The sequence below is a fragment of the Protomyctophum parallelum genome, assembly GCF_964188405.1.
Source record: "Protomyctophum parallelum genome assembly, chromosome: 10".
NCBI classification, from domain to species: Eukaryota; Metazoa; Chordata; class Actinopteri; order Myctophiformes; family Myctophidae; genus Protomyctophum; species Protomyctophum parallelum.
In genome coordinates, this window is record NC_139704.1 from 15,681,665 (window position 1) to 15,709,111 (window position 27,447).

Genomic DNA, 27,447 nt, shown 5'->3' on the forward strand with positions numbered 1-27,447 from the left:
CCATGTCCCGAGCGGGGGACGCTCTGCTTGCGCTTGTGATTGGCTCCCCGGTAACTATAGCGGCCTACGAGCCAATAGGCTGGCAGCAAGTCGCACATTGCTGACATCCGGTCTGGGGTCTGGACCGGTTACGGAAACGGTGCCTCATGTAAATGACCGGATACAGTGGGAGGGCTCTAGTCCAGGTAGAATTAGATCATAGAGTATGAGGTAGATCCAGATTCCAGGGTAGATCACACTGGTTTAATTGAACATTTTATTTAACACTTGTAGATGTAGAATGGGTACATTTCAAACGAAGTCAATACAAAAACTGCTACTTTGAGGACGAAACCATGAAAAGCGCTAAAGTGGGGCAGATAACCAAACCAATCGCATTTCATGGTTAAATCATGAAACTTTCAGGAGTTTCAGCAAATCATCTACATACCCAAATGTTTGATTTCATGATTTGCTAATGAGGTGTAACATAACGAGATGACATTGAATGAGGCCTCACTGCACCACTTTGTTGATATGAGAGATCCAGCAGACATATTCTTCTGAAGGAGTCCTCCTCAGAAGAATATGTCTGCTGGAGTGTTGATTTCGTCGACTACTACGAAAAATGTAGTTGTCGACTACTTTTTTTCACAGACAAAGACTAGGCCTACATGGAAAATAAATAAAAACTAAGCTATGTTGTCTAAAACTAAGACTAAATATATTGACAATTTCATCAACAAATAACTAGACTAAATGTTAGGAAGGTACTAGTGGACAAAAGATCCAGTATAAGTAAGACAAGTGATTTTACATTTGGTTGCATGCTAAAAATTGCTGATCTACAAGCTCACAATAGATCAGCTATTTTCAGCAAGTGTAAAATCAGCCATTACGACATCAAGGCCCACCAAAATACATTTTAGTTGACTAAATTAACTGTCGATTTAGTCTGCTAAAATCTTATATTTAGTCGACAAAAAGTAGACTAACACCAACACATTTCAGATGACTAAAATGTGATTAAAACTAAATTAATTTTATTCAAAAGACTATGACTAAACTAAAATAAAAATGTGCTGTCAAAATCAACATGGCTGCAACAAGGTCGATATGAGAGATCCTTCACAGAAATATTCTTCTCCCTCTCCGTCTGTGGTGTTCACATGAGCCTGAGTAGACGATACGACCAAAAGTTCTTTTGAAAGTGAAATATCCATTTAAGTACATCTACCTAGTTTCTTTCTAGGTAGATGTTTATCGAAAACACACAGCCCAAATGATCTCACAATGCAGGTTAGATCACAACGTCAATAAGTCATGTGTATTTATTTTGTAACAAAAACATGTGGCACAAAAACATGGATATCATGAGAGCAAATTAATAGAAAAACAAAACAAAAACTAAGAAATATCCAATAGAAACAGTCCTTCCACTAAACGTGAATGATCTACAGCCAAACAGTACACGTCATGTAGCGTCACATTGAGACCAGAGACCAGATTCTACTACCGGTAAATGTGTTTTGGGTCCCAAAAAGTATTATGTATTCGGCCACCGACCCCCATCTCAAAATATGTCGTTCCAGGTGTTTTAAACATAGATCTCTATAAATCAATTCACATCAGTTTGAGCTGCACTGCCAGATTATACAGCTGATCATTTATTTATTTTTGTATTTATTGGAAGATGTTATTTTTGAGTGGTGCAACCACTCCAAGGAACAGCAATGTCCGTGTTCACCTATGTGTCCGTGTGACGTTAATGAGCACCAGTATATGACTATGAGTACCAGTAGGGGCGCTGTTGTGCCAGAAACACAGAGAGAGTGATAGTGCTGCACTGTTGCCTGCTAATGAGAGAGAGAGAGAGAAAGAGAGAAGAGAGAGAGAGAATCACACGGGTGTGATTTTTTTTAACACATATCTTCTCTTCTGGGGGGTCCTTGGTACTAAACATGCTCAGATGTGGGTCCTCGCCACAAAAAGGTTTGAGAGCCACTGGTTTAAAGGGGGATGGGCTCTAGGCGGATGGGCTTCATTTGGATCCAGAAGCTCCGCTTCCGTCTTCGTCGTCGGGCGGACAGGCGATGAAGTCTGCCAACATGGTCGCCATGGCAACGTCATCCAGCTGACCGAGTGACACACACACAGACAAACGGACACGGACGGACGGACGGACGGACACACACACACACACACACACACGGAGGGGGAGAAAATGAACAAATGTCATCAAAGGCGGTTCATTGCGAACGCAGTGAGCCACTTACTATGACAGCAAGGGCTGAATGTCTGTGTGTGTGTGTGTGTGTGTGTGTGTGTGTGTGTGTCACGCTGTTACACCACCGGCCCGCCACCAGAGGGCGCAGCTGTAGCACACACACACACACACACACACACACACAGGGCGCAGCTGTAGCACACACACACACACACACACACACACACACACACAACCACACACACACGAGCTGCGTTCGCTTCACGCGTTTGCGCGTCTTACTTGTATTAACCAATGATGTCAGGTGTGTTAGGATTTAATATGGTTAGATATATTTTGGGGTTAGGGTTTAACCTTAGAACTCTAAACATCCTTTTTGTCAAATAATAAGAAAACTTTATTTATATAGCACTTTTATAAAACAAAGTTACACAGTGCTTGAAAAACAATAATGCAATAGTGAAATAACATAAGAGCTGAACTTCTCCTTTAGTCCACCCATTCCTGGGACATGTGAAAATTCCCAAATTCAAAGCCCATTGCAGGTGTATGGGATTTTTCTCTATCACTATCACTAAACATGGGTGAAATTCACCCAAACACCTGCCTGTAGAGTAAAGAAACAGGGATGTGGGCAGGGAAACAAGCCTACCTTCTATGATGTCACTGAGCATCATGAATGTACTGAAAGACCCTCCCACCTCAGACATCAACAACATTATGAAAATGCCCAAAATACATAATTGTCGGGGTGAAAATCACACAGGTTTATAGTGTTCTATGATATATTTCGGGGTACGTACCCTCTTCTTCTCGGTGCCTTGACCTCCCTCCTCCTTCTCCGTGGTCTCATCTCTCTTCCTCTTCGTTCCTTTGTTGTCTTCACCTCCTCCTGCCTCCTCCTCCACCTCTGCTGTTTCCTTCTCCTCCTCGGAGGCTTTCTGCGCCTCCTGCTGTTTCCCTCCTGACGACTCTGACGACTCTTTCACCTCCTGCTAACGGTAACTTTACGTTATTATTATTTTTTAAACTTAAAGATGTGTCCCACAATGAACTGATACAGGACGGACTTTGTTCCATATTTTAAGGTTAATATGAATGTCGGGCAATTTATTTGACAACTCTGCTGTTCTCCACTTTAGTTTACTTGTTTATTTCGACGGGACATTGCATATTATTAATGCATGGAACAAGTTAAAAACAAACAATCCACGACATGCTAGACCTGATGCCGATTAAAAAAGAAACGCATTCTAAACAGTTTCTGAAAACCTTCAAATTCTTATTAAAATAAACAAAACTAGAAAAAGTGCCCTTCTGGGCACAGGTCTCCACCAGGATAGGAATGTAGGACATTGCAGCTTGCCTTCATCTGGTGGTTGGATAAAAGGGCAACAAAAGTAAATTATCCACAGATCCGTGCAGTTAGAGGTAAAAACACTTTTCGGCCAGTTATAGCGCCACCTTGAGGCTGAGTTGAAATTGTTCATGTGGCATTTCGTCCTCGGCCTAGTGGGAATGTGCGTGCACAATTTCACGGAAATCACGCGATGTGTTCATGATTTGCAGCATTTTGTTTGAAACTGAGCACTCCTGTGAACTATGGAAGCCAATCTTAACCAATCAGGATGGAGTCTGAGAAATCTGAAAGACCGGTTTCGTTGAATGGCTCTAGAGAGACTGTGTACCAATTTGCGCGATGTTTGGACAAAATCTGTAGGTGTACTGTGCAAAAACTTGTTTTGCACAAAGCGGCCTCCTGGTGGCGCTATAACAGGCCGTTCTGGAAAGTTTGGGGCAGAGGTTCATCGTTGGCATCCAGGGAGTGTGTGTGCAAAATTTGGCATCGACCGGGTTAACGGTGGCCGAGATTAGCTGCTCACGGACACACACACGGACGGACACACGGACGGACACACGGACGGACGGACGGACGGAGTGCAAAACATACTCTCCCCCCATGCCTTCGGCCTGGTGGAGACAACAATAAATACTAATTGTACAGCAGACACAGAAGTAGCATCCGTATTGAAAGGTAGAACAATGTATAGGTTGCACCATGCAATGGCTAAACTTATGTAATTTAGATAGCAGACAATAGACATAGCATATAGTGTATACAGTTTCATTCTGATGTATTTCAATTGTAATTTGAAATGATAAATTGTATTTATAAAACCCAGAAATCTGAAGAGAAGGAAAAAAATCACACCTGTGTGAACCAAGTGGTGCAACTCCCCTCTCTCTCTCTCCCTCTCTCCCTCTCTCTCTCTCATTAGCAGGCAGAAGGCACAGCACTACCCCTCTCTCTGCTTTTGGCGCCCCCTACTGGTATTAATAAGTGACATACTCGTGCTCATGACCACTGATACATACATACATACATACATACATAAGTGTACACGGACATTGCTGGTTGTAGGAGTGGTTGCACCACTAAAAAAAAAGTATGCCGTACCAACAAAAAATTTAACCTAACCCTTGTACTAACCTTGTGTTGGTGTTCTTGGCTGGTTGGGGTGGAGGGGGAGGGGGGAGCGGGGGGCTCGGCCGGGGGCGTGTCCTCCTCCTGTGTAGCACCTCCTTCCTCGGGGGCAGGACTAACTTCTTCCAGTTCAGCCACCGCAGCTCCTTGATCCTGTTTTGGGGTACAGATAAAGATTGTTCATTCATTGTGTTGCACACAGCAGGGCATTAATAGCCTGGTTAATAAACCAGACTAATATCGCACGGACCGCGGGATATTAGTCTGGGGAGGCTCAGCTTGGATTTCATTTCCAGGGGGGGGCGGGTTGAAACATTTTCTCTTTGACGCAATTGGTCAGAGCTACTGTCAGTCAAAGGTCTCAAGCATTGAAAGTCACTGTACCAAAGCCCGCCCATATTGCATACCGTGTCCCGATTGGCCGCCCCATTTCTCTGGTGTAGGAAATGGGCGTACAATTGAGCCTCTCCAGACCGTAATCTGCCGGCAGGCAATTTCTTTTTTGCCAACGGCTGATTCGGTCTGGTTTATTAACCAGGCCACCCACCTATGCACCCAAACATAGGTCTTTCAGATTTTAATTTTTTTTTAATTTCGAAGTCAGGTCAAAATTTAAGTTGTACCTGTTGGATGTGAGCGGCCGGCTCCTCCTTGGAGGCGCCCGGCGTCTCCTTGTGTCCTCCTGCCCCTCCTCCCTGCTCCCAGGAGGAGGACGACAGGGGGGCGCCTGGCTCCTGCAGACCTTCCTGCTCCTCCGCAGGAGGCTCCACGGCTGCCTGCTCCTCCCCAGGAGCGTCCTGGATCTCCTGCAGAGCCGCTCCGGTCACACACAGGATCTGAGGCATGCTGGGGTCCTCCTCCTCTTCCTCTTCCTCCTCCTCCTCCTCTCTGCCTCCTCGGCGACACTCCTCCAGCACACCGATGCTCTCAACCTTAAAGATCACACTCAGTTATTATATTCAGGTTAAACACGCTCTGGCACTCTGTGATTTTTTGGGTACCAAAAGAGGTTCCCCTCCAGAATGGGTTAAAGATCACACACAGTTATTAAAACAATGCTCTCCACCTTAAATAGTTATTATAGGGTTAAATGAGGATCTCCACCGTGAAAATGTTGGGCTCAAATCTTAGAATATATTCTTTCAGAGCGAACATATTTAACTCAAATCTTTGCTTCTGGGGGGGGGGGGGGGGGTCCCTGCAACTACATATTTTCAGATGGGGGTCGGCCGCCAATTACAGTTTAGGGGTCCTTGACATGAAAATGTTTGAGAACCACCGACATAGAAACATGAGGTTTTTCAGAAAACTGTCAGGATTTAGCCGCCATCGGTGTATGAATGTGTGCGTGAATGGGTGAATGTAATGCACTATCTATATATAGCGCCTTGGATAAAGGCACCATTTACCTAAGGTCGAGTATGACATCAAGGCATGTAATAGCAAACAGATAGATGGATATAATAGATTTGCATATTCAACATTGATGTACGTTAGTTTTTATCCTATGAATGTACAGATATTCCTGGCGCATGCCATTTGTCAAGCCCCTGGAGGTTTTTTAGGCATTCTCCTTCTCATTTTTATTGACTGCAACTTTTTTTTAACCCACTCTGGGCAGGAACCCCTTTTGGTGTTTTAAGCATTATGTTATTATGTTACTTTAGCTATTGAAAAATAGCAGATCTACAAGCTCATAGCGCGGCACCGAGTGAGCTTGTAGGTCTGCTATTTTTTAAGTCTTGAAAATGTTGTGCAAATCTTTGAATATATATTCTTTCAGAGCAAAGGTTTAAAGTCAAATCTTTGCTTCTGGGGGGGGACAACAGATGGGGGTCGGCGGCCAATTTCATATAATTTTGGGGGTCCTTGACATGAAAACGTTTGAGAACCACTGACATAGAAACATGGGGTTTTTCAGCTGTCAGAATTTAGAAGCCATTTGTAGAATCATTCTCTAAATGGGTTAGCAAACAAACGAACCTCCGTCACTCTGAGTCCGTCGTCGTCGTCTCCGAACGTGGCTCTGGGGGGAGGGGGCGGGATCTCCTCGATGCCGCCGGCATGCCCCGCCTCCCCGCCGTCCGACCCGAAGGCTGCCGCGCCTCCCTCGATGCCCAGCACCTCCCCCTCCTCCAGCCGCGGCCCCATGCGTCTCCTCCTGGTCTCCAACGACGACGGGATCTCCCCCTCCTCCTCTTCCTCCTGCACCAGTGTTGAATTTAGTTTTAGTCATTTGTCTTTTGAATAGTTTATTTAGTTTTAGTTACATTTTAGTCACCTGAAATGTTTTAGTCTAGTTTTAGTCGACAAATAATATATAAGATTTATTTATATATATATATATATATATATACATATATATATATATATATACACAAATCTGCAGGTGATTTAGTCGACAGAAAAGTATTTTGGTGGGTCTTGATGCCGTCGTAATGACTGATTTTACACTCTAAAATGGGGACTAAAATGTGACTCAAACTAAATGAAAACTATTCGAAAAGACTAAAACTAAAATCAAATTTTGCTGCCAAAAACAACACTGACATAGTATAGTATATAACTATATATACTTACATCCTCATAGTCGTACTCCTCTCCGTCGTAATACTCTTCCTCCTCATCTGGGAAGTCACTTCCTTCCTCTTCCTCCTCTTCATCCTCCAGACCTTCCTCATCCTCATCTTCCTCCTCCTCGCCCAGCTCATCCTACGGGTGAAATGTACCGTTAACGATCTGACCATATTAATTAATGTAACGTTAACTATATTTCTCTTCAGAAGCATTAATATTGTAACTGCTCAGTAGCGGCAATGGTTTTATCAATTGGTGTGATCGTTAACGTTACATTTATTAATGGTGAAAGTGCTTCCGAATAAAAGCTCTGTGCATCCAGCTGGTGGTCAAGCGATAGCCCTGGAGGACTTTATTTTTTATATAACCTTTATTTAACCAGTAAAAACCACATTGAGACTAAAGTCTCTTTTACAAGTGTGAACTGGTCAAGAGAAGAGGCAAAATAAGTAACAATAAATACAAGGACATACATGTAACATTGATAAACGCAGTACCCACTAACTAAGAAGCCAGGGTCCAAAAAACGCAACGCTTTTTTCCCCCCAGACTCCGATTTTGTTAGGGGCACGACATAGTGCAGCCAAGCATTTGATCTGAGGTTGAGAGAGTGGCAGCCGCAAATAAAACAGTTGAGAACCACCAGTACCAGTCGACTCCTAACGTGCCATACTTAGTGTCATAGTAGTAAACAAGTAAGACGCGCAAACGCGGGAAGCGAACGCAGCTCGTGTGTGTGTGGTTGTGTGTGTGTGTGTGTGTGTGTGTGTGCTACAGCTGCGCCCTGTGTGTGTGTGTGTGTGTGTGTGTGTGTGTGTGTGTGTGTGTGTGCTACAGCTGCGCCCTCTGGTGGCGGGCGGGTGGTGTAACAGCGGGACAGACACACACACAGACACACACACACACAGACATTCAGCCCTTGCTGTCATAGTAAGTGGCTCACTGCGTTCGCAATCAGTGCCATACGTATTGTGAAGAAAACCTGGAGACTGACATTCAGTAATTGGGTCATAATTAAAAAAAAGTGTGTACCTCCTCCTCCATGTCCTCCTCCTCCTCCTCCTCTTCCTCGTCAGAACTGTTGATATTTATGACTCCCGAGTCCTCATTGGCCGGAAGGGGCGGGGCGTGAGGGGGCGGCGGCTGGTGGGGGTGCAGCTGGCGTCCGCCTGGGAATTAATTGATTCATTGTGTTTTGAACAATAGACAGTAGATCCGTTACATGCACGAGCGCTCGTGCATGTAACGGATTTTGTTTGCAAAGTCAGAAAGCTTGTGGCTTATTTCCAACCTATAATGTCAGGAGGCGTGTGCAAATCTCACACACGACCCGCCCCCTCTAGACCAGAAACCTAACACGTTAGCTCAGGCTATGTTTGGATGAACGTGCAGCAATGAAAATAAAACAGGTGAATAAAATCAAGCTTCATATTTATTCATGCAGGACTCAACACAGGGGGGGGGGGGGGGTTGGTGTACAGGGCTAACCTGGCGTCTGGCTCAGCTGCTGTGGCGGGTGCATCTGGAGCGGGCCCAGGGGCCCCGCCATGGCGGTGGGCCCCCCGCCGCCGCCACCGGGCGACGCAGACGACTGCATCAGCATCTGCTGGAGCTGGGCCGGCCCGGCCGCAGACTCCACCCCCCCCAGGCCACCGGGCGGCGCTATGAGCGGAGGGATGAGCGACACCAGGGAGGAGGTGGTGATGGTGGCAGAGGCGGCCGCCAGCAGGGCGGCGCCAGACGGAAGCTCCACCCCCTCCATGGTGGTGGGCGTGGCCACGGGGGTCACGGAGGACGACTCGGTGGTGTTGGCGCCCCCTGGTGCTGTGGAGGAGGAGCATGTGCAGCTTGTTTTAGTGCAGTGGTTTTCAAACCCTTTTCATATCATATATCAAGGCACATTATTTATTCAGCATTTGAGCCTATCAGGCCCAAAACTTTTGTTGTCGTTGGATGAGATTTTGTCCACAATTCCATGCTGTATTGATGTTGGTACCATTAGGGGAGATCAAAAATAATTATTCTCAATTCTCTAATTGTGTATGTGACTTCTATTAAATTAAGTAATGCAGATATGTAACAATAATTTAACACCGTCTAACCTGTAGTAGAGCTCATGCTATTGGCTGCAGGGACAGAGGGGAGGAGGAGTCTAACCTGCAGCAGAAGTCATGTTATTGGCTGCAGGGACAGAGGGGGGAGGAGTCTAACCTGCAGCAGAAGTCATGTTATTGGCTGCAGGGACAGCGGGCTCTTCTGAATGGACGTCCATGGTCAGCATGCCAGGAGGAACGATGACCACGCTGTCGTTGCTGTCGCTGTCCAATGAGATCTCGACGTCCTCTGGCTCCTCCTTGTCGTAATGGACAAACACTGGTCTGTGAAAATATTATGTTGTGTTTAAATATTGCCACACTTACCTAAAATATTATACACCGGTCTGTGAGATACCATGGAAATTCATTATAATAATGTGTTTAACACTTTTTTTTTCAGAATAAAGGCACTAGAGTGCCAAGCAGATGAGGCAGATTTTACTCTGAAAAGCCCCACCTTCCATTTCCCCCCAAAACCGAGAGGTGAAATGTTCCATTTCTACCTTGCGCTGTCAAGTCTGATCTCTCTTTAGAAGCGTTAATATTCCAATTACGGCCTCTGTCGGTCCCAAAAGGTTTGAGAACCCCTGATGTACACAAATGTACCTCTGACCCCCGGGGGCCCTCTAGGCCGGGGTCATATAACATTATCTCTGGCCCTCGCGGGGGGCCCTCTAGTCTAGTGGTCATATAAAAGTACCTCTGGCCCTCGCGGGGCCCCTGGGGGGCTTGTAGATCGGCTATTTTCACTAGTTTGGGTCCCGGGGCAAACGTATGTATAATCTCTCTTTTGGGTCTCGGGGCTAAAAAGTTTAGGAACCATTACCTCTGGCCCTTGGGGGGCCCCGTGGAGGAGGAGGCGGGGGGGTCCGGGTGGTGGTGGTGGGAGGAGAGCAGCAGGTCTTGGGGGGACGGACCTGCCACCAGAGACAGGTGGTTCTCCAGGTGGGAGCCCAGCAGGCCCAGGGCTGCGTGGCCCCCCCGGGGAGGGAAGGAGGGGGTCCCTGGACCCCCCAGCAGGGAGGAGGAGGGGGTGGGCTTCAGGGCCAGGGGGGGCAGGGGGAGGGAGAGCGAGGGGGTGCGGGGGTGAAGCAAGGCGTTGCAGACCACCAGAGCCTCGGTGCAGAACGACGACACCTATAGGGGTGGAAAACACACATTGCACGTCAGGGTTGATTTTGACAGCAAATTTAGATTTTAGTTTTAGTCCTAGTCTCTTGAATTGTTTTAATTTAGTTTGAGTCACAGTCTCCGGGAATGTTTCAGTGTTAGTCTAGTTTTAGTCGACTAGTCAACTAAATCTACAGTTGTTTTAGTCAACTAAAATGTATTTTGGTGGGCCTTGATGCCGTCATAATGACTGATTTTACAATGCTGAAACTAGCCGATCTACTCTCACAACGCGTCGCAGCGCGACACGTGAGCTTGTAGATCTGCTAAGGGCATTTTAGGGCATTTTCAGTACCTTGATGGTGCGGTCTCGACGTCCCTGGCTCAGGACAGAGACCGCACAGGTCAGAGGAGGTGGCCAGCGAGGAGACGGAACCAGAACCAGGGACAGAAGCAACCTGGTGGACACACAGTTTTATGAATACAGACAGAAGCAACCTGGTACTCCATGGCGATACAGTTTTATGAATACTGACAAAAGCAACCTGGACACACAGTTTTATGAATACACACACAGATGTTTAACTATAACCTGGACATACAGTTTCACTTTAGTTTTATAAATACAATTTAGATTTTACGACCTACGGTTCAAGAGTTATAGGCCAAAAAGTAAAGTTGGCTGTTATAGCGCCACCATGAGGCAGACTGATTTTTTTAAATTATTATGAACCTCCCCTCCAAGTTTTGTAATTAAAGTCCTTACGGTCTCAGAGAAAACAATACTTGAATGTGAGTTTTTGCATTGTGCCCATTCATGTCAATGGGGGAATATTTAATGCACAAATAAATTAATATCGATTAAACTATACAACATATATCTTAGCAAAAAGCCAGATGAAGTCGTGTGCCAAACATTGGGTTACTCTAGAAAAAAAACAACTAGAAAAGCAGTTCAGAAACTGCATGGGCTCGCTGAAAACTGTATATGATGTACAGTAGAAAATCTATGTATTAAAGTAAAAGAAAAAAAGGAAAGTACAAGCAATAATAACTGCATAAAGCTGAAAATGTTGAAGTTTGAGCAAAATTTCATACATAAAGTATGTGAAAGTAATAATAATAAACTTTGTAAAAGTAATAAACTTTGTAAAAGTAAAAGTGCTTTACAAGGCAGAGAACAAACAAATATACATATCAGTAAAACTAACAGAATAACGTTGAGGCAATTAACAATAGCAAAGGGCATCAAACCGGCAGCAAATCAAGCAGTGCAATATGACAATAAGACAATAGCATAAAACCGGTGAGTACATGAATAAGAACACTCAATTAAAAGCAATAGTGAAAAGGGTGAGTCTTGAGCTGTGCTTTAAAAATGTCTACGGAGTACTATTAGGAAGTACTAGTGGCGGAATTTAGAAGAATATAAACTGTCGATAACAAGTGTGTGCTCGCTGGAGCGAGCTCACAATAATAATAATAATAACCTGTATAGTTCTCGTCGAGGCAGAGCGGAGCCATACTGTCCACCGACGCCCGGAGTGTCCAACAGCATGCTGTGATTGGTCAACTGCTGCTGGAGACGCACGCACAGCGGGACCACCGCATCTATGAGGCGCTGAGAGACAGACAGGCAGGTCAGTGAGCAGACAGACAGGTCGCTCACAGAGAGAAAGATTATTTGAAAATGTATCTGCCCTGGTATCACAGCGAGAGACAGGGCAGAACAGAAAGGGAGCAAATCGTCAGCTGGTGATACTTGTCGCTAAATTCAGGCTGATTAACCACCTCCGCTACGCGACGGTGGTTAATCAGTCCGTCTGTGATTTATCTATAAAACAATGACCACTCAGCCATACATTATCCCTTACATAATTTATTTAGAACATTAACAAATAACACTCACAGTACCTTGTGTATACCATGTTTAAATAATTGTTGGGATTCATGATCTCAATTGTAAACTTTTATTTCCTTGAGCGGACGTAGCCGGAAGTGCTCATTACTTGTGTGTAGATAAAGGAACATGTGAATGAACACACCTCAGTTATGATGTACCGTACCGAGTGCCTCTCTGTGTGTTCATTGATTTCACTATTCCTCCGTCAGTAGTAGATTCTTCACTGCATTTATTTCTGGTACATGTACAGAACGTTGCAAAGACTACTTACTCAACAACAATAATAAAGCACACAGTACCTTGTGTATGTCATCTTTCAGCACCGTCCCACTGGTTAGTACGATGTGTCTCAGAGCTGAGGAGAAGCAGTTAGAGACAATGTTTTAACACCAATTATGCTGATGACGTGTATACATGTCTTTTCTAATCAAACCGTGGGGGCCTTGGACCTCACGTCCAAGGTCCTTTTTATTGATATCAAACGAGATCGCTGTAGTTTATTATTATTTTTCCCACTGCCGTTCACTTCCTTGTTTACGGCCCGACTAAAGTGTCTCTTTACTGTAAATCTACAGCGCTCTCCATGGTTTTCACCAAAACGCAATTTTGTGCTGGGGTGCGATGTCATCAGTGGCAAAGCCAGTACTGAAGTTCTGGATGGGCCTGGCCAGGAGTGGGTGGGCCTGCATGCACGCATGTGACGCCACACCATTATTCATGTATTATTTTATTATTAAAAATATATATATATATTTTGGGGCGGGCCAGCTTTCTATCTGGCTGCATGTCATCTGCTGGTGTTGGTCCACTACAGTAGTTCTACATTGTATTATACATTGTAGTATTGATACTTTTACTTAAAGATGGAGTGCCATAATTTCTTTCCAGTTTTTCATGCGTTTATGAGGTGACAGTACTTCATTAGACCCCTTGGTGTGGTTATGTGCAATGTGTCTTCCCTTTGTATTTAGGGATTTTCCTGGAGGCTGAAACCTTGACAGTCAAACGTGCCAATGAAACAAAAAACTGTGATATAGTGACATCACAATATCATCCCCTCCCCCTTTATCATACAACAACAGCTATGGCTTCAGTGCAGGTGGATCACCACCCACAAGACAAACCAGGCATACCACATCAAAACGTCATTTTAACAAATACTGTACACTTTTTTGAAAAAAATCTTCCTCATAATAATACCTGATGATCATGTTTTAGGGTGGAAAGAAATTACGGCACTCCATTTTTTGAGTGGTGCAACCACTCCTATAGACAGCTATGTGTGTGTGTCCCCGTGTCCCTGGGTCCAAGCACGAAAATAGCGTTATAGCCTTTGTTTACCACCAAGTGTCACTGTTGCACAGCCCAACACAGACACACACACAGGCCAGGGAGGGCTTGTACAGTACAGTACAGTACAGTACAGTACAGTACAGTACAGTACAGTACAGTACAGTACAGTACAGTACAGTACAGTACAGTACAGTACAGTACAGTACAGTACAGTACAGTACAGTACCACTCACTTCAGACAGTCAGATGTTTAAGTAACGAATGCGAATACTTTTTCCACCACTACTGAAACGAACGAACCTTTGAGGGCGGCGAGGCAGGTGTCCTGATTGGCTAGCGGGTCTCCTTTCTTCTGGAGGGAGGAGCCACCGTCAATGAGGAGGAGGGGCTTCCTGGAGCGAGGGCCGGGCCGAGAGCGGGGGACCTCTGAGGGGGCTGGTCTGAGCTGCATGCACACACACACACACACACACATTACATTACCTCTGAGGGGGGTGGTCTGAGCAGTGCACTCACACGCACGTGCGCCCACTCACACACAGACGTTTGTATTACTATACTTCATCAACATTTGTGTGACAGTGCTTTTATGATTATAATTTTTTTGCGGGTGAACATAGATATTAAACAAAAATAGATGCCTCATTGGCCACTGCAGTTCGTTGGAGCAATGTGTCTCCAACGAAGGCGGAAGTCAAGCGGAAGTGCAGAAGGCACGCTGCTATCACTGCCACTCAATGACTATTGGCCAATCACAGCATTTCTTATCCGGGACTCATTTCTTATCCGGGACCCAACAGCTCTGGTGGAGTGTAGGCTAATAATGTGAAGGAAATCAGAAGTGGCGAGTCAACGTCGTGTGCAGTGGGCTCTCCTGAGTCCCGACTGCGCTGGGCTGCGGATGCTGCTGCTCTATTCACAATCGCGAAACGAAAGGTACGTTCACAAATCACAACTACTGTACAGTGCCCCACTGTTTATAAACCAAGACGCTGTACAGGCACCTGCTGACCAGCCTGCATGGGTGCCTACTGACGTCTAGTTACGCAGCTGCAAAGGAGGCATCTACTTTTCCATGTCTATGGAGACACAGACGCCCCAGAGCCGAAGGAGGCCTCTACCTTTCCATGTCTATGGAGATACAGACGCCCCAGAGCCGAAGGAGGCGTCTACCTTTCATGTCTATGGAGACACAGACGCCCCAGAGCCGAAGGAGGCCTCTACCTTTCATGTCTATGGAGACACAGACGCCCCAGATGGTGATACAGACGCCCCAGAGCCGAAGGAGGCGTCTACCTTTCATGTCTATGGAGACACAGACGCCCCAGAGCCGAAGGAGGCCTCTACCTTTCCATGTCTATGGAGATACAGACGCCCCAGAGCCGAAGGAGGCGTCTACCTTTCATGTCTATGGAGACACAGACGCCCCAGAGCCGAAGGAGGCCTCTACCTTTCATGTCTATGGAGACACAGACGCCCCAGATGGTGATACAGACGCCCCAGAGCCGAAGGAGGCGTCTACCTTTCATGTCTATGGAGACACAGACGCCCCAGAGCCGAAGGAGGCCTCTACCTTTCCATGTCTATGGAGACACAGACGCCCCAGAGCCGAAGGAGGCGTCTACGTTTCCATGTCTATAGAGACACAGACGCCCCAGAGCCGAAGGAGGCGTCTACCATTCATGTCTATGGAGACACAGACGCCCCAGAGCCGAAGGAGGCGTCTACCATTCATGTCTATGGAGACACAGACGCCCCAGAGCCGAAGGAGGCGTCTACCATTCATGTCTATGGAGACACAGACGCCCCAGAGCCGAAGGAGGCGTCTACCTTTCCATGTCTATGGAGACACAGACGCCCCAGATGGAGATACAGACGCCCCAGATGGAGATACAGACGCCCCAGAGCCGAAGGAGGCGTCTACCTTTCATGTGACCTTGACCTTTTGACCTTGTCATGTGACCTCTCACCTTTAGGGCGTCAGCACAGGGTGTGATGTCACTCAGCAGGTGTCCCAGCAGCAGCTCCGAGTGGGTGTGGCTTCCCTGGAGAACGCCGGACGACGCCCCGCCCACTCGAACCCAGAGCAGTAAGGTCTGGTAGACCTGCACCCTGACCGAGCTGGAATGGAATGGATTACATTAAAAACTTTATTACAGACCTGCACTCTTACTAGGGATGGGTATCGTTAGTCTGGTACCGATTCCGGTTCCTAACGGTTCCCTATTTCGGTTCTGTACACACAGTAGGAATAATTATGACAACAGCGAAAGTTTTCATGTAACATTGTCGGTCTGCAGAGGGGCTTGCTTATCTGCTTCATCAGCGTCAGGCAGTGGCACAGTGTGTCTCTCTACCCAGCACGCAGGGCTCTAGACTGCGACCTCTCTATACATTTTAAGAGTGAATACATATGTTTAGATGCCTTTCAGCTGGTCAGACAATGCTGCTTCGCTTGTCTACGACAGAAAAACGACAAAGCCAACGACAGCTCTTGACCACATGTGAGTTTTGCCATGGTGTACATCAAAGTTAAAAGTCACGATGGAATGATGAATGCTGAAAGTTGCGGTGATCTCGACGTACGCACATCTTTTTGTGTGAAATCACGTTGATAAATGAGGGCCTCAGACTCTGACCAAGCTGATGAGAAGAAAACATTATATTGTAGTTTAATCTGTGTCGCCTGACATTTCTTTGCTCCCGATCTGATTCCGATCCTTTGAGAATGACGTGATCGGCCCGATTTCTGAGCACGTGATCGGATCAACCGTAACTTTAACCATTATTTTTAACTTTAGAAAAATCGTGAAAATGTGTGCAAATCTTTGAATATGTATTCTTTCACGTTTTTAACTCATATATTTGCTTCTGGGGGGGTCCCTGGAACAACATATTTTCAGATCAGGGTCGGCGGCCCAATACGGCCCAATTTCTTTCAGAAAACTGTCAGCATTTAGAAGACGTTTTGTAGAACCTGTTGTCAGGTCCTAATAGGTTAACTCATTCGCCACGTAGAACGTCTTTCTGGTCCTTTTTGTGTGCGTGCGTTACCAGTAAGCTCTCTGCTGCCCCACAGTGGTCTCAGGTAGAGGCATCCAGGCTGACAAAGTTTGCGAGAAGAGCTTCTGTAGGACTGTAGCGTACGGGACCATGGCACCGTGTACCCTGAAATACATTACACACACACACACACACACACACACACACACACAGAGTTTAGTTTTGAAAATAGGAAGTGAATTTTCACAGAAATTCGAAAAAAAGAAAGGTGCATTTTGCCCCGTTTCCATTCACCGATAAACGGCGATTCTTGGGAGATAAGTTCATGAAATAAGCAGTAGGTGGCACTATTTTGCCTGTCAACTGGGACGCATATTATTTGACAATTTATTTTACTTTAATAGTATACACAGACGATTGGGCTGCAAGTCCTCTATGCTGTCCAGAGACTGTTAAACACTTCTGATGCCTAAGACATCCACACGTCCTATCAAATAAAACCGATAAAGCCTCAAATTCCAGCCCCTTCAAGCGCAAATGTGACTTTCGAATTTTCAGAAATGTAAGCGCAAAAATCCAAAATGTGCTAAAAAACACCTTGATGGAAACGCAACTACTGGAAAAACAGCACCTTGTGGTGTACCCTGAAATACATTGTGTGTGTGCGTGCGTGTACTCACGCTGTGATAAGTGCACTCAACACCTCCATAGTGTTCTTGTGAACTCCAGGCAGAACCAACAGCCTGAACGCTCCGTCTCCAGTCGAATTCTGACACACAAAACATCTAGATTTAGTCACATTTTAGTCAACTGAAATGTTTCAGTTTTAGTTGACAGATCATACGTTTTTAACTTTTTAGTCAACTCAATTTGATTTGATTTAGTCGAAAATGTGTTTTGGCAGGCCTTGATGGCATCATAATGCCCCCTTTTTATTTATTCCGCAATTCTTGTAACCAATTTATTATTATTTTCATCCGGTGTCAATTGTCTAATGTAATCCTGGGCGCTACACTCCCTCTGTCAACCTGGGGAGAGCAACGGACTGACCTCATGTTTCCTTCAATGCATGATGAGTCCAAGCTGCTTCTTTTCACCTGACAGGGGGGAATGTCCCTGGTTGGATGTAGCGTGTGGAAGGAACACCTTAATCCAACCAGTTCCTTTAATTTCCCATTCATCAGGCCCCCCGGCTGGCCAGGGGAGGCAGTATGGAGACCAGGATTATAGCATGTTTTTTGTGAGGTTACCTACCCTATAGGACACGGGGAGATTCGGGAGAACATGCCAACTCCACACAGAAAGGCCCTTTCACCAACCACACCCAGTCACTGATGACACGGAGGAGAGAACACGCACCCCAGCGGGAATCAAACCCGGGACCTTCTAGCTGTGAGACGACAGCGCTACAGACAAGCTCGTGCCTGCACGGGTGTGTGTGTGTGTGTGTGTGTGTGTGTGTGTGTACTCACTATGCTCTTCGCAGTGACAGCCAACGCTCGACACACCAGGTTGAGAACTTGTCTGACGGGCAAACGTAGCGCTGCCTTGGGGTCAAAACTGACACACACACACACACACACACACACACACACACACACACACACACACACACAATGACATCCGTGACAAACCAGACACAAAATGCAGGGACATTAGCCCTAAACCATTTCCCTTTGGGTTTTTTTACTATTTTGAAAAACATTTTAACTGATTTATCCGTTTTCTAATGGTCTTTCTCTTATCGTTTTCATCCTAGCTTACAAAAAGTATGTTTTGGGTGGATTAAATGACAATCGTGGGACATGTAGCAGATTTTTACTTCCCGACTCAGTTTCCAGCCAAGTGGGCTTTCAATCTAGGAGTGCTTGCCATTGAAAATATATACTTGTGGTGGGCGTATATTCTTTCTACGTCCGAGCATAGACATGGTAACATTGCCTCTTCTACAAAAATTTAAGTTACAAATTACTGTCGCGTGTTGCCATTCTCTTGTACTTGTATTATTTCCCACCACGGAGTAGCCTTGCATCTCGGAGGACAGGCAAGACAGGCTGTGTCGGTAGGCCAATCAGGCTTACTATACTTTTATATCGATATAAAACAGGATTGCTAAAATCCCTTTTTTTACAGTGGCCGTTGCTAGGCAACGCCTTGCACGTCTGTCCCGGAGCTGTTTTGCAGCCTTTCACTTCCTTTCACTTCCTGGTTAGAGAAGCTAGAGAAGGAAGTGTCATGGTCACGTGACTGGACGCCGGGGCTGTGCCATGACACCATCCCCCCCCCCCCCCCCCCCCAGGTGGCAAAAATCGCACCGGAAGTTTGATGAATACATGGCAGTGGATGGAAGCCCGCTGGACATCTTGTAAACAAATATTATTTATGAACTATAGCGACCTTTGTCATATAACCTGTCCAGGAATGTAACAGATTGTTTTCCGAGTGGGTGGTTTTTTTATTTATGTTCTTGTCCACTCGGCTCCATTGACACCAATGTATTCCCCGCCGTTTCAGCAGCATATTGCCACCCACTGTGACGAATCTGCCGGCTTGAATTGCATGGTAGAGAAAATGACGTTGGCGTATTTTCCTTCTCTAGCTTTCTTGGTTTACTGGCCAACAATCTTCCTTATTTACTCTGAATCTACAGATTGATCATAACGGCGATGTCCTCATGTCAGACTTCCAAGTGTTTAGTACAACATGTCAAATAAGTTTAGGGATAAGGGGAGACGTAGTGTGCTAGTATACCTCAGAGTGTGCTTTAGGGCAGTACACAGGGCTCGGTAGCGGTGCTGTAAGTGGATAAACAGCAGAGGATCACAGTCGTCGAGAGGTGGAAATGGAACCTCTAACCCTGGACCTTCATACTGGACTGTACCTTCTGTGTGCGCACATGCACACAGACACACACACACACAGACACAGACACACAGTCAGTTTGAAAACAGTCGATCTACAAGCTGGAGATGCAGCACGAAAAACGATTGTTAGGCTAGTGTTTCTAAAACTTGTCCATGTCCCCCACATGAATTTGCATTCAGCTCCAAGGACCCCCACATTACTGCCATGGACGGAGATCTCCATCTTTTAATGCGTTATATGTATTCATTTAGAGAGCACTGCTCACTATTGCCCATATGCAGACCAGTACAAAAGTGTTCTTAAACCGTTTGTTCTTACGCGTCAGAACAGAGCTATCCTACTGTCTATCAGTGTGTGTTGCACAACAACACACTGGAAGTGGATGGTCCGTCAATGTAATGGTTCGCCCTTCATTGACTCCCAACAGTAGCCGAAATCTTCCCACCCTTTTATCTTTGATTTAAATCACAGATTACGCAATTAAGCCCCGGCGACCCCCAAATAAAAAATGCATTCGTCCCCAAAGATCCGACTCATCAGAAAACATTTGTGCCAGTGACCACGCATGCAATAGCTGTGCAGCCTGTGCTAAAAGATACAAAAATGTCAAGCTATTTCAGGATTGTACAAGATCTTACAGATCTACAAGCTTGTAGATCAATATTTGAATTGAAATCCTGAATAATAATTAGCTATTTTTTAATTAGAATCCTGAAAAGTAAAAACATTATTTAATTTCAAATGCCTTTCAAATGCTAACTTATACATTAGACTTTAAAAAAAGACAATAAAATTGTTATACTAGTCACTAAGCTACTAATATTGAATGAACTAATTAAAGTGGTCATGTTTGGAATTATAACAGCAGAAATCATTCATATCAGTATTCCGATATTAACTTGTGGGCCACATTAAGCCCCCGGGCCGCCAGTTTTCCATGTATGACAATGCGAGTCGTTGTGAGCTTGTTATCCCCACCCCCGCTACACTACCTGATTCTGAACCCTGGTAGAGCTGAGCCAGGATGCCATTGGCAGACGCCAGCAGACAGTGGATCTGATTGGTCCAGCCCTCGGCGCGGCCACCGCCTCTGTCCACGGCCCCACCCAGAGAGGGCAGGCGGCCGTAGCACTCGCATGCCACCTACAGGAAGATAGGTTTATTACACCCCGCCTGACAGGAAGACAGTTTTTCTACATCAGACAGGAAGACAGTTTTTCTACACCTGACAGGAAGACAGTTTTTCAACATCAGACACGAAGACAGAGACGGTTCTTCCGGGTGATTCAAAACGCCACTGAGCAACTTCCACTGACATGAATAGCGGTGGGGGGGGGGGGGTTCAGAATCTTGAAAAAACCCTAGTTTGACATGTCACATGCTACTTAAAGTATTTAAGTAGTAATTTTTTTGCCTTATATTGGTTGATAATGGTACCCCAACTTTCAGCAGCTGTCACAAAGTTTCCCAAGGGAGTTGGGTTGGAACAAATGTTTGTGGTAAGCTTTTTTTTTTGCAGATTTGCCACAACTTAAGCTAACGAAATAGTTTTTTTCACACCTGACAGGAAGACAGTTCACCTGTGTTCCAAAAATAAACAAATCATCCCTGTGGTTTGACTCATGGATCAACTGACGGCGAGAAAACGCTAATGTTACTGCTGCTGAATTAGTATGTTTTTGCCAGCAACAGACTGTATCAAATATGACGAAAATTCGCGGACAGTTTGGTTCATTTTTGGACCACAATTCTTATGCGAGACGAATTTAGGCCCAAACCACACCAATGCAACTACTTGCAACAAAACAGTTTTAAGGATCAATATACTAAACAGCTGTAGTGATTACAAACCTCCTGGATCGTGTGGTCGTTGCTGTTCATCTTGGAGATGAAGAACGCTCCCAGTTTATCCTGACAACAAGACACACAACCAGTGTTCATTTTGTTGACTAAGACGAAAGACTACGTTGACTAAGGTTTTTGATCTTTAGACTAAATGGTGTTTTATTCAAAGAACAAAGACTAAATAAAAAATATTCTGAAAATGTTTAAACACGGCACACAACACAGTATATCCTGTGTATTTTATGCAGAAAGGACGCAACAAGCAAACCATCCTAGCATCCATGGGCTGTGAATCTTTGGGTGTCCCACGATTCGATTCCGATTCTTGGGGTCACGATTCGACTAATCGAATCCAAAAAGGTTTTTATTTTTTTAATTCAAAAGCATTTGTTTTCCAGATTCAAAACGATTCTCTATTCAAAATGATTCTCGATTCAATACATAGGATTTCATCACACTACTCCATCTTCTCCAGCCAACTGAAGTGACTAATACTACAGTAACTTGAAAATGACTGAAGACATGATGTTTACTGTGATTAGGGTAAGCTCACATTTCATATCACAAACACTCGATTTTTGGAAATTCTGAATCGATTTTGAATCGTTCATAACGGGAATCGCGATTCTAATCGATTTTTTTGACACCCCTATCAGGAGCGGATGATATCGTTACGTCATGTTGTAGTATTGTTTTGTAGTCGACAGGCAGGAACAATCAAATGGAACTTCCTTTTCCCTCAAACCGATTTTTCTCAATAAAAGCTGCAGGCTACGAGAGCTTTTATTGTTATTCTTCCGGTTTGAGGGGTAAGGAAGTTCCATTTGATTGTTCCTGCCTGTCGACTATAAAACAATACTACAACATGACGTAACGATATCATCCGCTCCCGAGCGGATCATATACCCGAAATGAAACAGAGACAAGGCTTTCCTCCGAGGTGGAAAGCCTGGTGAGGCGAGGTTATTCAACGTGTACAAAGACTGGAAAGTGCAACCTCAGTACAACAAACTTTCTTCTTCTCTCCTCGCTAACCCTCTCTCATCTCCTCCCGCTCTCTCACTCCCCCTACCGCTGTGTGTCTCCAGAACTCACCCTGAGTGATCCGCAGGCTTTAGGGAAGTAAGTCATGCACGCCGTCATCCCCTCCATCGCTGCCAACTCGCACTGCAATATAAACAACAACACATGTTCATTCATTCACTCAAACCTTTAGTTATTCTCAGAAGACATTGAGGTTGCCCTCGTTTGCAGTGTCGTCGAGAAACCGCAAGGTACGATTTCATTTTCAGGTCAACATATCCACCTGGGTGACAGCAGACTGCTGTGCGAGCGCTGGTGCTTTGGCATGGGGGGTAAGATCTTAATTTTCGGGCCTGTTGAGAACTTCGCCGGCTGCCGGGCGCCGCTGCACTAATAACTTTGGGGCGGCCCGTCTAGAGTTTGAATGGACATGTATCAATCATTTCAGTAGCAAGAGCTTCAAAATGTCTTCTAAATATAATCAACAAGGCCTGCAGTAGGCTATGCAGTATGCACTGGACAAAATGTACATGGCATTATTTCAATAAACTAGAAACACGAGAAAATGTTAGAGGTATACAAAAAAGTATCAATTTTCAATGACCGTCCAACAGGAGTTTTCATGTAATGCACGGTAAGACTACGGTCATTACTAGTATTATTAACATCACCTGGGTGGGTCAGTCGTGTAACTTTCTTGACGTTAAGCTGTGTATTTGTTCAACAACACAGCCATGCAAATAATAATATTGACAGCTACTGTAGGAGGTGACGGAAGCTTGCCCACCTTAGCAATGGACCTTGCTAAACTATTTGGATTGGCATTGGACAATTGCTCTTGGGGTGGTGTTTAGTGAAGTGACAGTACAGTACAGTACAGTACAGTACAGTACAGCAGAGGGTACAGTTGAGGGACCCCCACACGGTAACTCTGTCATTTCTCAACCGTTTCGGACGCGGGGTGGCTCGCCGGAATCGGGCCGGGGTGCGTTCCTGTGGGTCTGGAACTTCCGCCCCCCACGGAGTTGCACCACTCACTTCACACGGGTGTGATTTTTCTTTTAATGTTACCTCTGAGGCCCAGCAGAGAGTGAGACAGGTGTGATAGGTGAGACAGGTGTAACAGTGAGACAGGTTACCTCGGCCTTGAGGCCCAGCAGCGACGTCAGGATCCCCAGGATAGAGTTGAGGCCGACCTCTCTGGAGAGCTCTGCTATCTGGGCAGCGAACTGCAGCAAGTCCTGCAGAGCTGAGACCGCTAGCTGCATGGTCTGGACAGGGGCCTGAGACTGTAGGAATATAGAACATTAGAACTGCAGCAAGGCCTGCAGAGCTGAGACCGCTAGCTGCATGGTCTGGACAGGACACACACACCTGAGACTGTAAGAAAACATTACATAAAGGTCTGGACAGGGGCCTGAGACTGTAGGAATACATTAAATATACACACAGGGGCCTGAGACATATATACAGGGGTGCACACTATTATTTTGGGCTAGTACTCAAAGGAGCACCTGCCCATGTAGTTTGGTGCGCACAGCGGGGGGGGGGGGGGGGGGGGGGGTACGGACGTTCGTATCCTGCCACAACGTTATGCTGCATTCACACGGGCAGATGCAACAGATGCAAAGCTACACTACTACAGGGGTTCTCAACCCCTGTACACACACACACCTGTATGATCTGCTGCAGAGACCTCAGCCAGGCCAGACAGTGCTGTTGGAACACCTCACTGGAGCTGTCTCTGATGAGCACGGCCAGAAGACACACCCCCTCGAACCTGCAACAGCAACACATGAACCCGTTTACACACGAGGACGCATCTGAGGCGGAACAACATGTTTTCAGATGAGGATCGGCAGCCAATTTATTTCTTTATTTATAATATGACTACTCTTAGCCCCAAATTACAGATGATCTACTGTTAGACAGATATTGGGTTCTTAGCTTGCTTATGATTCTTGAAGACTATTTCTATGTATTTGATGTATTGCTTTGTGTTGTTCTTGTTCACTGTAAATCGCTCTGGATTAAGAGTGTCTGCTAAATGCCTAAATTGTAAATTGGTTAAGGCAGTGGTGCCGTTATAAATATTAAATACAACTTAACACATAAACCACCAAAGTGGAAAAAGCGGCACTCCAAAATACAAGATGCAAGACTGGCTCAGATGCAATTTCTCCTATTGTATTGAGAACACTAGTCTTGCATATTTTATTTTAGAATCCCGCTTCGTCCACTTTGGTGGTTTATGAGATAATATAAGTAACATCATACAGCATGTGGTTCACTCACTTGGTCTTGCTGGAGGACAGCTTGGCGTTGCTGAATCCCACCAGACCTCCCACTGCACTGGAGCTCTGAGGAGAAGAGAAGAACATCATGTCAGGAGAACATGATCCAACATCATGGTAAGCCTAGCCCTGATCCTAACCTCCTGGAGAACAGGAGAACAACCACATTTAAACCACTGGAGCTCTGAGGAGATGAGAGGAACAACAACCACATTTAAAACACTGGAGCTGTGAGGAGATGAGAGGAACATCATGTGAGGAGAACATCCAACATCATGATGACCCTGATCCTTAAACCTATTAAACCTCCTACTGCACTGGAGCTCTGAGGAGATGAGAAGAGAACACTGGAGCTCAGCTCTGATGACCGGAGAGCCACATTTAAAACACATGTTTTTATTTCCAGGGAGAACCCTAACCCTAACCTCCGACCGCACAGGAGCCACATGCAACAATCACTAGCATGAATTAACATAGGAATGGGCCTAGATGCATATCAGTCATCTGTGAACTAGTGCAGGTGTTCAAAGAGACGCGCGCGTAGGAGGTGGGCGATATGGAAAAATATATCACGATACACTTTATCACGTCTGTTTTTAATGGTTATTTGTATTTCTATTCAAGTTACTTAACATTTAGACCAAAATTAAAAAAATTGGCGAAAGAAACCATCATTCTACAGAAGTATATGGAACCAAATGGACCCTTATTACAGGTCTATAAGTCTATAACTATAACTGAGAGTATACACATGGAACCAGGTCTGTAACAGAGTGAGTGTGTGTGTACAAATAGACAAATTAACCCTTATTACAGGTCTATAACTTAACTAGCCCCTCTCGGAACCCTCCATAAAGCTTTTCTGAAATTTTGATGTCGCTTTATTGTAGGGTCCCTGTTCATAACTATATTTTCGTGTGGGAATTTTGGTACGCGGACATAAATATGCTCACTAACATCGTATCTGCGCCGTTTGACGGCCTGTTTTCCTTTGAGGGCTTCTGAAATCGTGAACTATAAGTACCTATACAAACCGCTGCGAATATCTCCTGTGGCGCGGAAGCCGTTAATCTTTGTTTGACCGATTTGGTCGCTTTATTTCTTCTTGTTTGTTTACCGTTTATTGTACCGCCTCCTGGTGTGCGGTTGCCTTGTGCGGCTACGTCCCTGCCTCTGATCTGCTCTGTCATAGCTATAGCGCCACTAGCTAGCCAGATAGGCAGTACAATGAGGTGTCAATAAACAAGGAAGGAAGAGAAGAATCAAAGCGACCAAATCGGTCAAACAAAGATTAAAAATACTTAACGGCTTCCGCGCCACAGGAGATATTCGCAGCGGCATGTATAGGTACTTATAGTTCACAGATTCAGAAGCCCTCACACGAAGAAAAGTCGTAAAAGAGCACAGACAGGCCGTAAACACAGTGTTTATGTTTTATTATGTCCGCGTACCAGGTGGCAGGATACTGCTGCAACAGGACCCCATGGTCTGGTTCATCAAAAATGTCAGAAACTTCCGTACCATTGGGTTCTGCTTGGAGGGCTATAACTTAACTATAACTGAGAGTATACACATGGAACCAGGTCTGTAACAGAGTGAGTGTGTGTACAAATAGACAAATTAACCCTTATTACAGGTCTATAACTATAACTGAGTGTATACACATGGAACCATGGCTCTGTAACTCTGAGACTGAGAGTGTAACAAATGGAACCAAATGGACCCTTTATTCATTATGCAAGCCCTGCTTTAGTATTTATAGCATATCATACACAACATTATGTTAGCCCTGCATTGGGATAATGCTAAACTAACGCACACACACGCGTGCCTCTGTCTCAACATGCTGTGTGTGTGTGTGTGTGTGTGTGTGTGTGTGTGTGTGTGTGTGTGTGTGTGTGTGTGTAGTGTTTGTGTACCTGCAGTGTGCCGACCCCTCCATGCTGTCTGTAGTTGTCCAGCAGGTCGGGTAAATGTGTGTGAGGTTGTTTCATCAGAGTCAGAAGAGCTTCGGTTAACCGCATCTTGTTATTAGTAGTAGCAGTAGTATTATTATAGTTATTGTTACTGTTAGAATGCTGGTGGAGCCACGATGCGGCTGCCGACATCTTTATGCTGTGTGTTGCGCAAATGCGCAGTTTGCTGTGTGTTTGTGTTGCCAAATCTCGCGAGAGAAATAAGCTCTTCTTCTTCTTCTTCTTCTTCTTCATCTTCTTCGTCTTCTTGTAATTTCCGGCAGTCTAGATGGCTTTCGGCACATTGCTGCCTCCCCCTGGTCGGGAGTATGCCCCCTTTGTGTACATTTTCCATCCTAAATTGCCAGGGCTGGATTAGCACCTCTGAGGGACCTATGATAGGCCCACTGGGCACTGAAGCTCGAAGGGTCCCCTGCACCGGTCCTGCACACGTGGTGGACAGAGTGGAAGAGTTCTTATGATTGTCACGGGAGTCATCACAGGCACTGCTGGCACTGCTGGCGGTTTGAGAGCGGTTTTGTTATGAGGATTGGTTCCATCCTGGAGGCAAATCTTTCCGGTGATAAAATGGCCACCAACATAATCTAAAAAGTCAACCAAAGAACAAGATCTCCTTACTGTTCAACAAAAACACTCTGAAGACCCTTACAGGAGCCCTCATACAAGCTTGGTTTCTTCGACTATGCATGCACCTCTGGTACCACAGCACCTCAAAGCAGGGGCGGATTAACCCACATAAGGGCCCCTGGGCCAGTATCGTTTGCGGGGCCC

At 45.4% G+C, this 27,447-nt stretch overlaps 1 protein-coding gene across 2 annotated transcripts; it reads right to left on the reverse strand.

Moving 5' to 3' along the window:
• Positions 1-1,294: 1,294 nt before the first annotated feature.
• On the reverse strand, positions 1,295-26,839 carry pelp1 (proline, glutamate and leucine rich protein 1). 2 transcript variants are annotated; one of them, XM_083774325.1, is made up of 26 exons: positions 26,620-26,839; positions 24,702-24,766; positions 24,081-24,186; positions 23,546-23,695; positions 22,479-22,550; positions 21,390-21,449; positions 20,531-20,681; positions 19,425-19,557; positions 18,146-18,233; positions 17,354-17,442; positions 16,725-16,838; positions 15,641-15,791; positions 13,971-14,115; positions 12,677-12,732; positions 11,965-12,095; positions 10,830-10,932; positions 10,191-10,501; positions 9,480-9,646; positions 8,757-9,092; positions 8,301-8,437; positions 7,272-7,403; positions 6,675-6,896; positions 5,315-5,623; positions 4,698-4,844; positions 3,010-3,198; positions 1,295-2,113 (listed from the first exon to the last, which is right to left on the reverse strand). In XM_083774325.1, the coding sequence occupies exons 1-26, from the start codon at positions 26,806-26,808 to the stop codon at positions 2,021-2,023; spliced, it is 3,846 nt and encodes a 1,281-aa protein (XP_083630451.1). In that variant the 5' UTR covers positions 26,809-26,839; the 3' UTR covers positions 1,295-2,020. The 2 variants fall into 2 exon arrangements, with proteins under 2 accessions (XP_083630451.1, XP_083630450.1); XM_083774324.1 differs by having other exon boundaries at positions 3,010-3,201.
• Between the last annotated feature and the right edge of the window lie 608 nt (positions 26,840-27,447).

Excerpts from the sequence above, each read along its gene's own strand:
- pelp1 (XM_083774324.1), bottom strand. The coding sequence starts at position 26,808 with ATGTCGGCAGCCGCATCGTGGCTCCACCAGCATTCTAACAGTAACAAT. Across the intron at positions 14,116-15,640 it reads CCTGTGCTGACGCCCTAAAG|CTCAGACCAGCCCCCTCAGA; the intron begins GTGAGAGGTCAC and ends GTGTGCATGCAG. Across the intron at positions 12,733-13,970 it reads CTGCCTCGCCGCCCTCAAAG|CTCTGAGACACATCGTACTA; the intron begins GTTCGTTCGTTT and ends GCTTCTCCTCAG.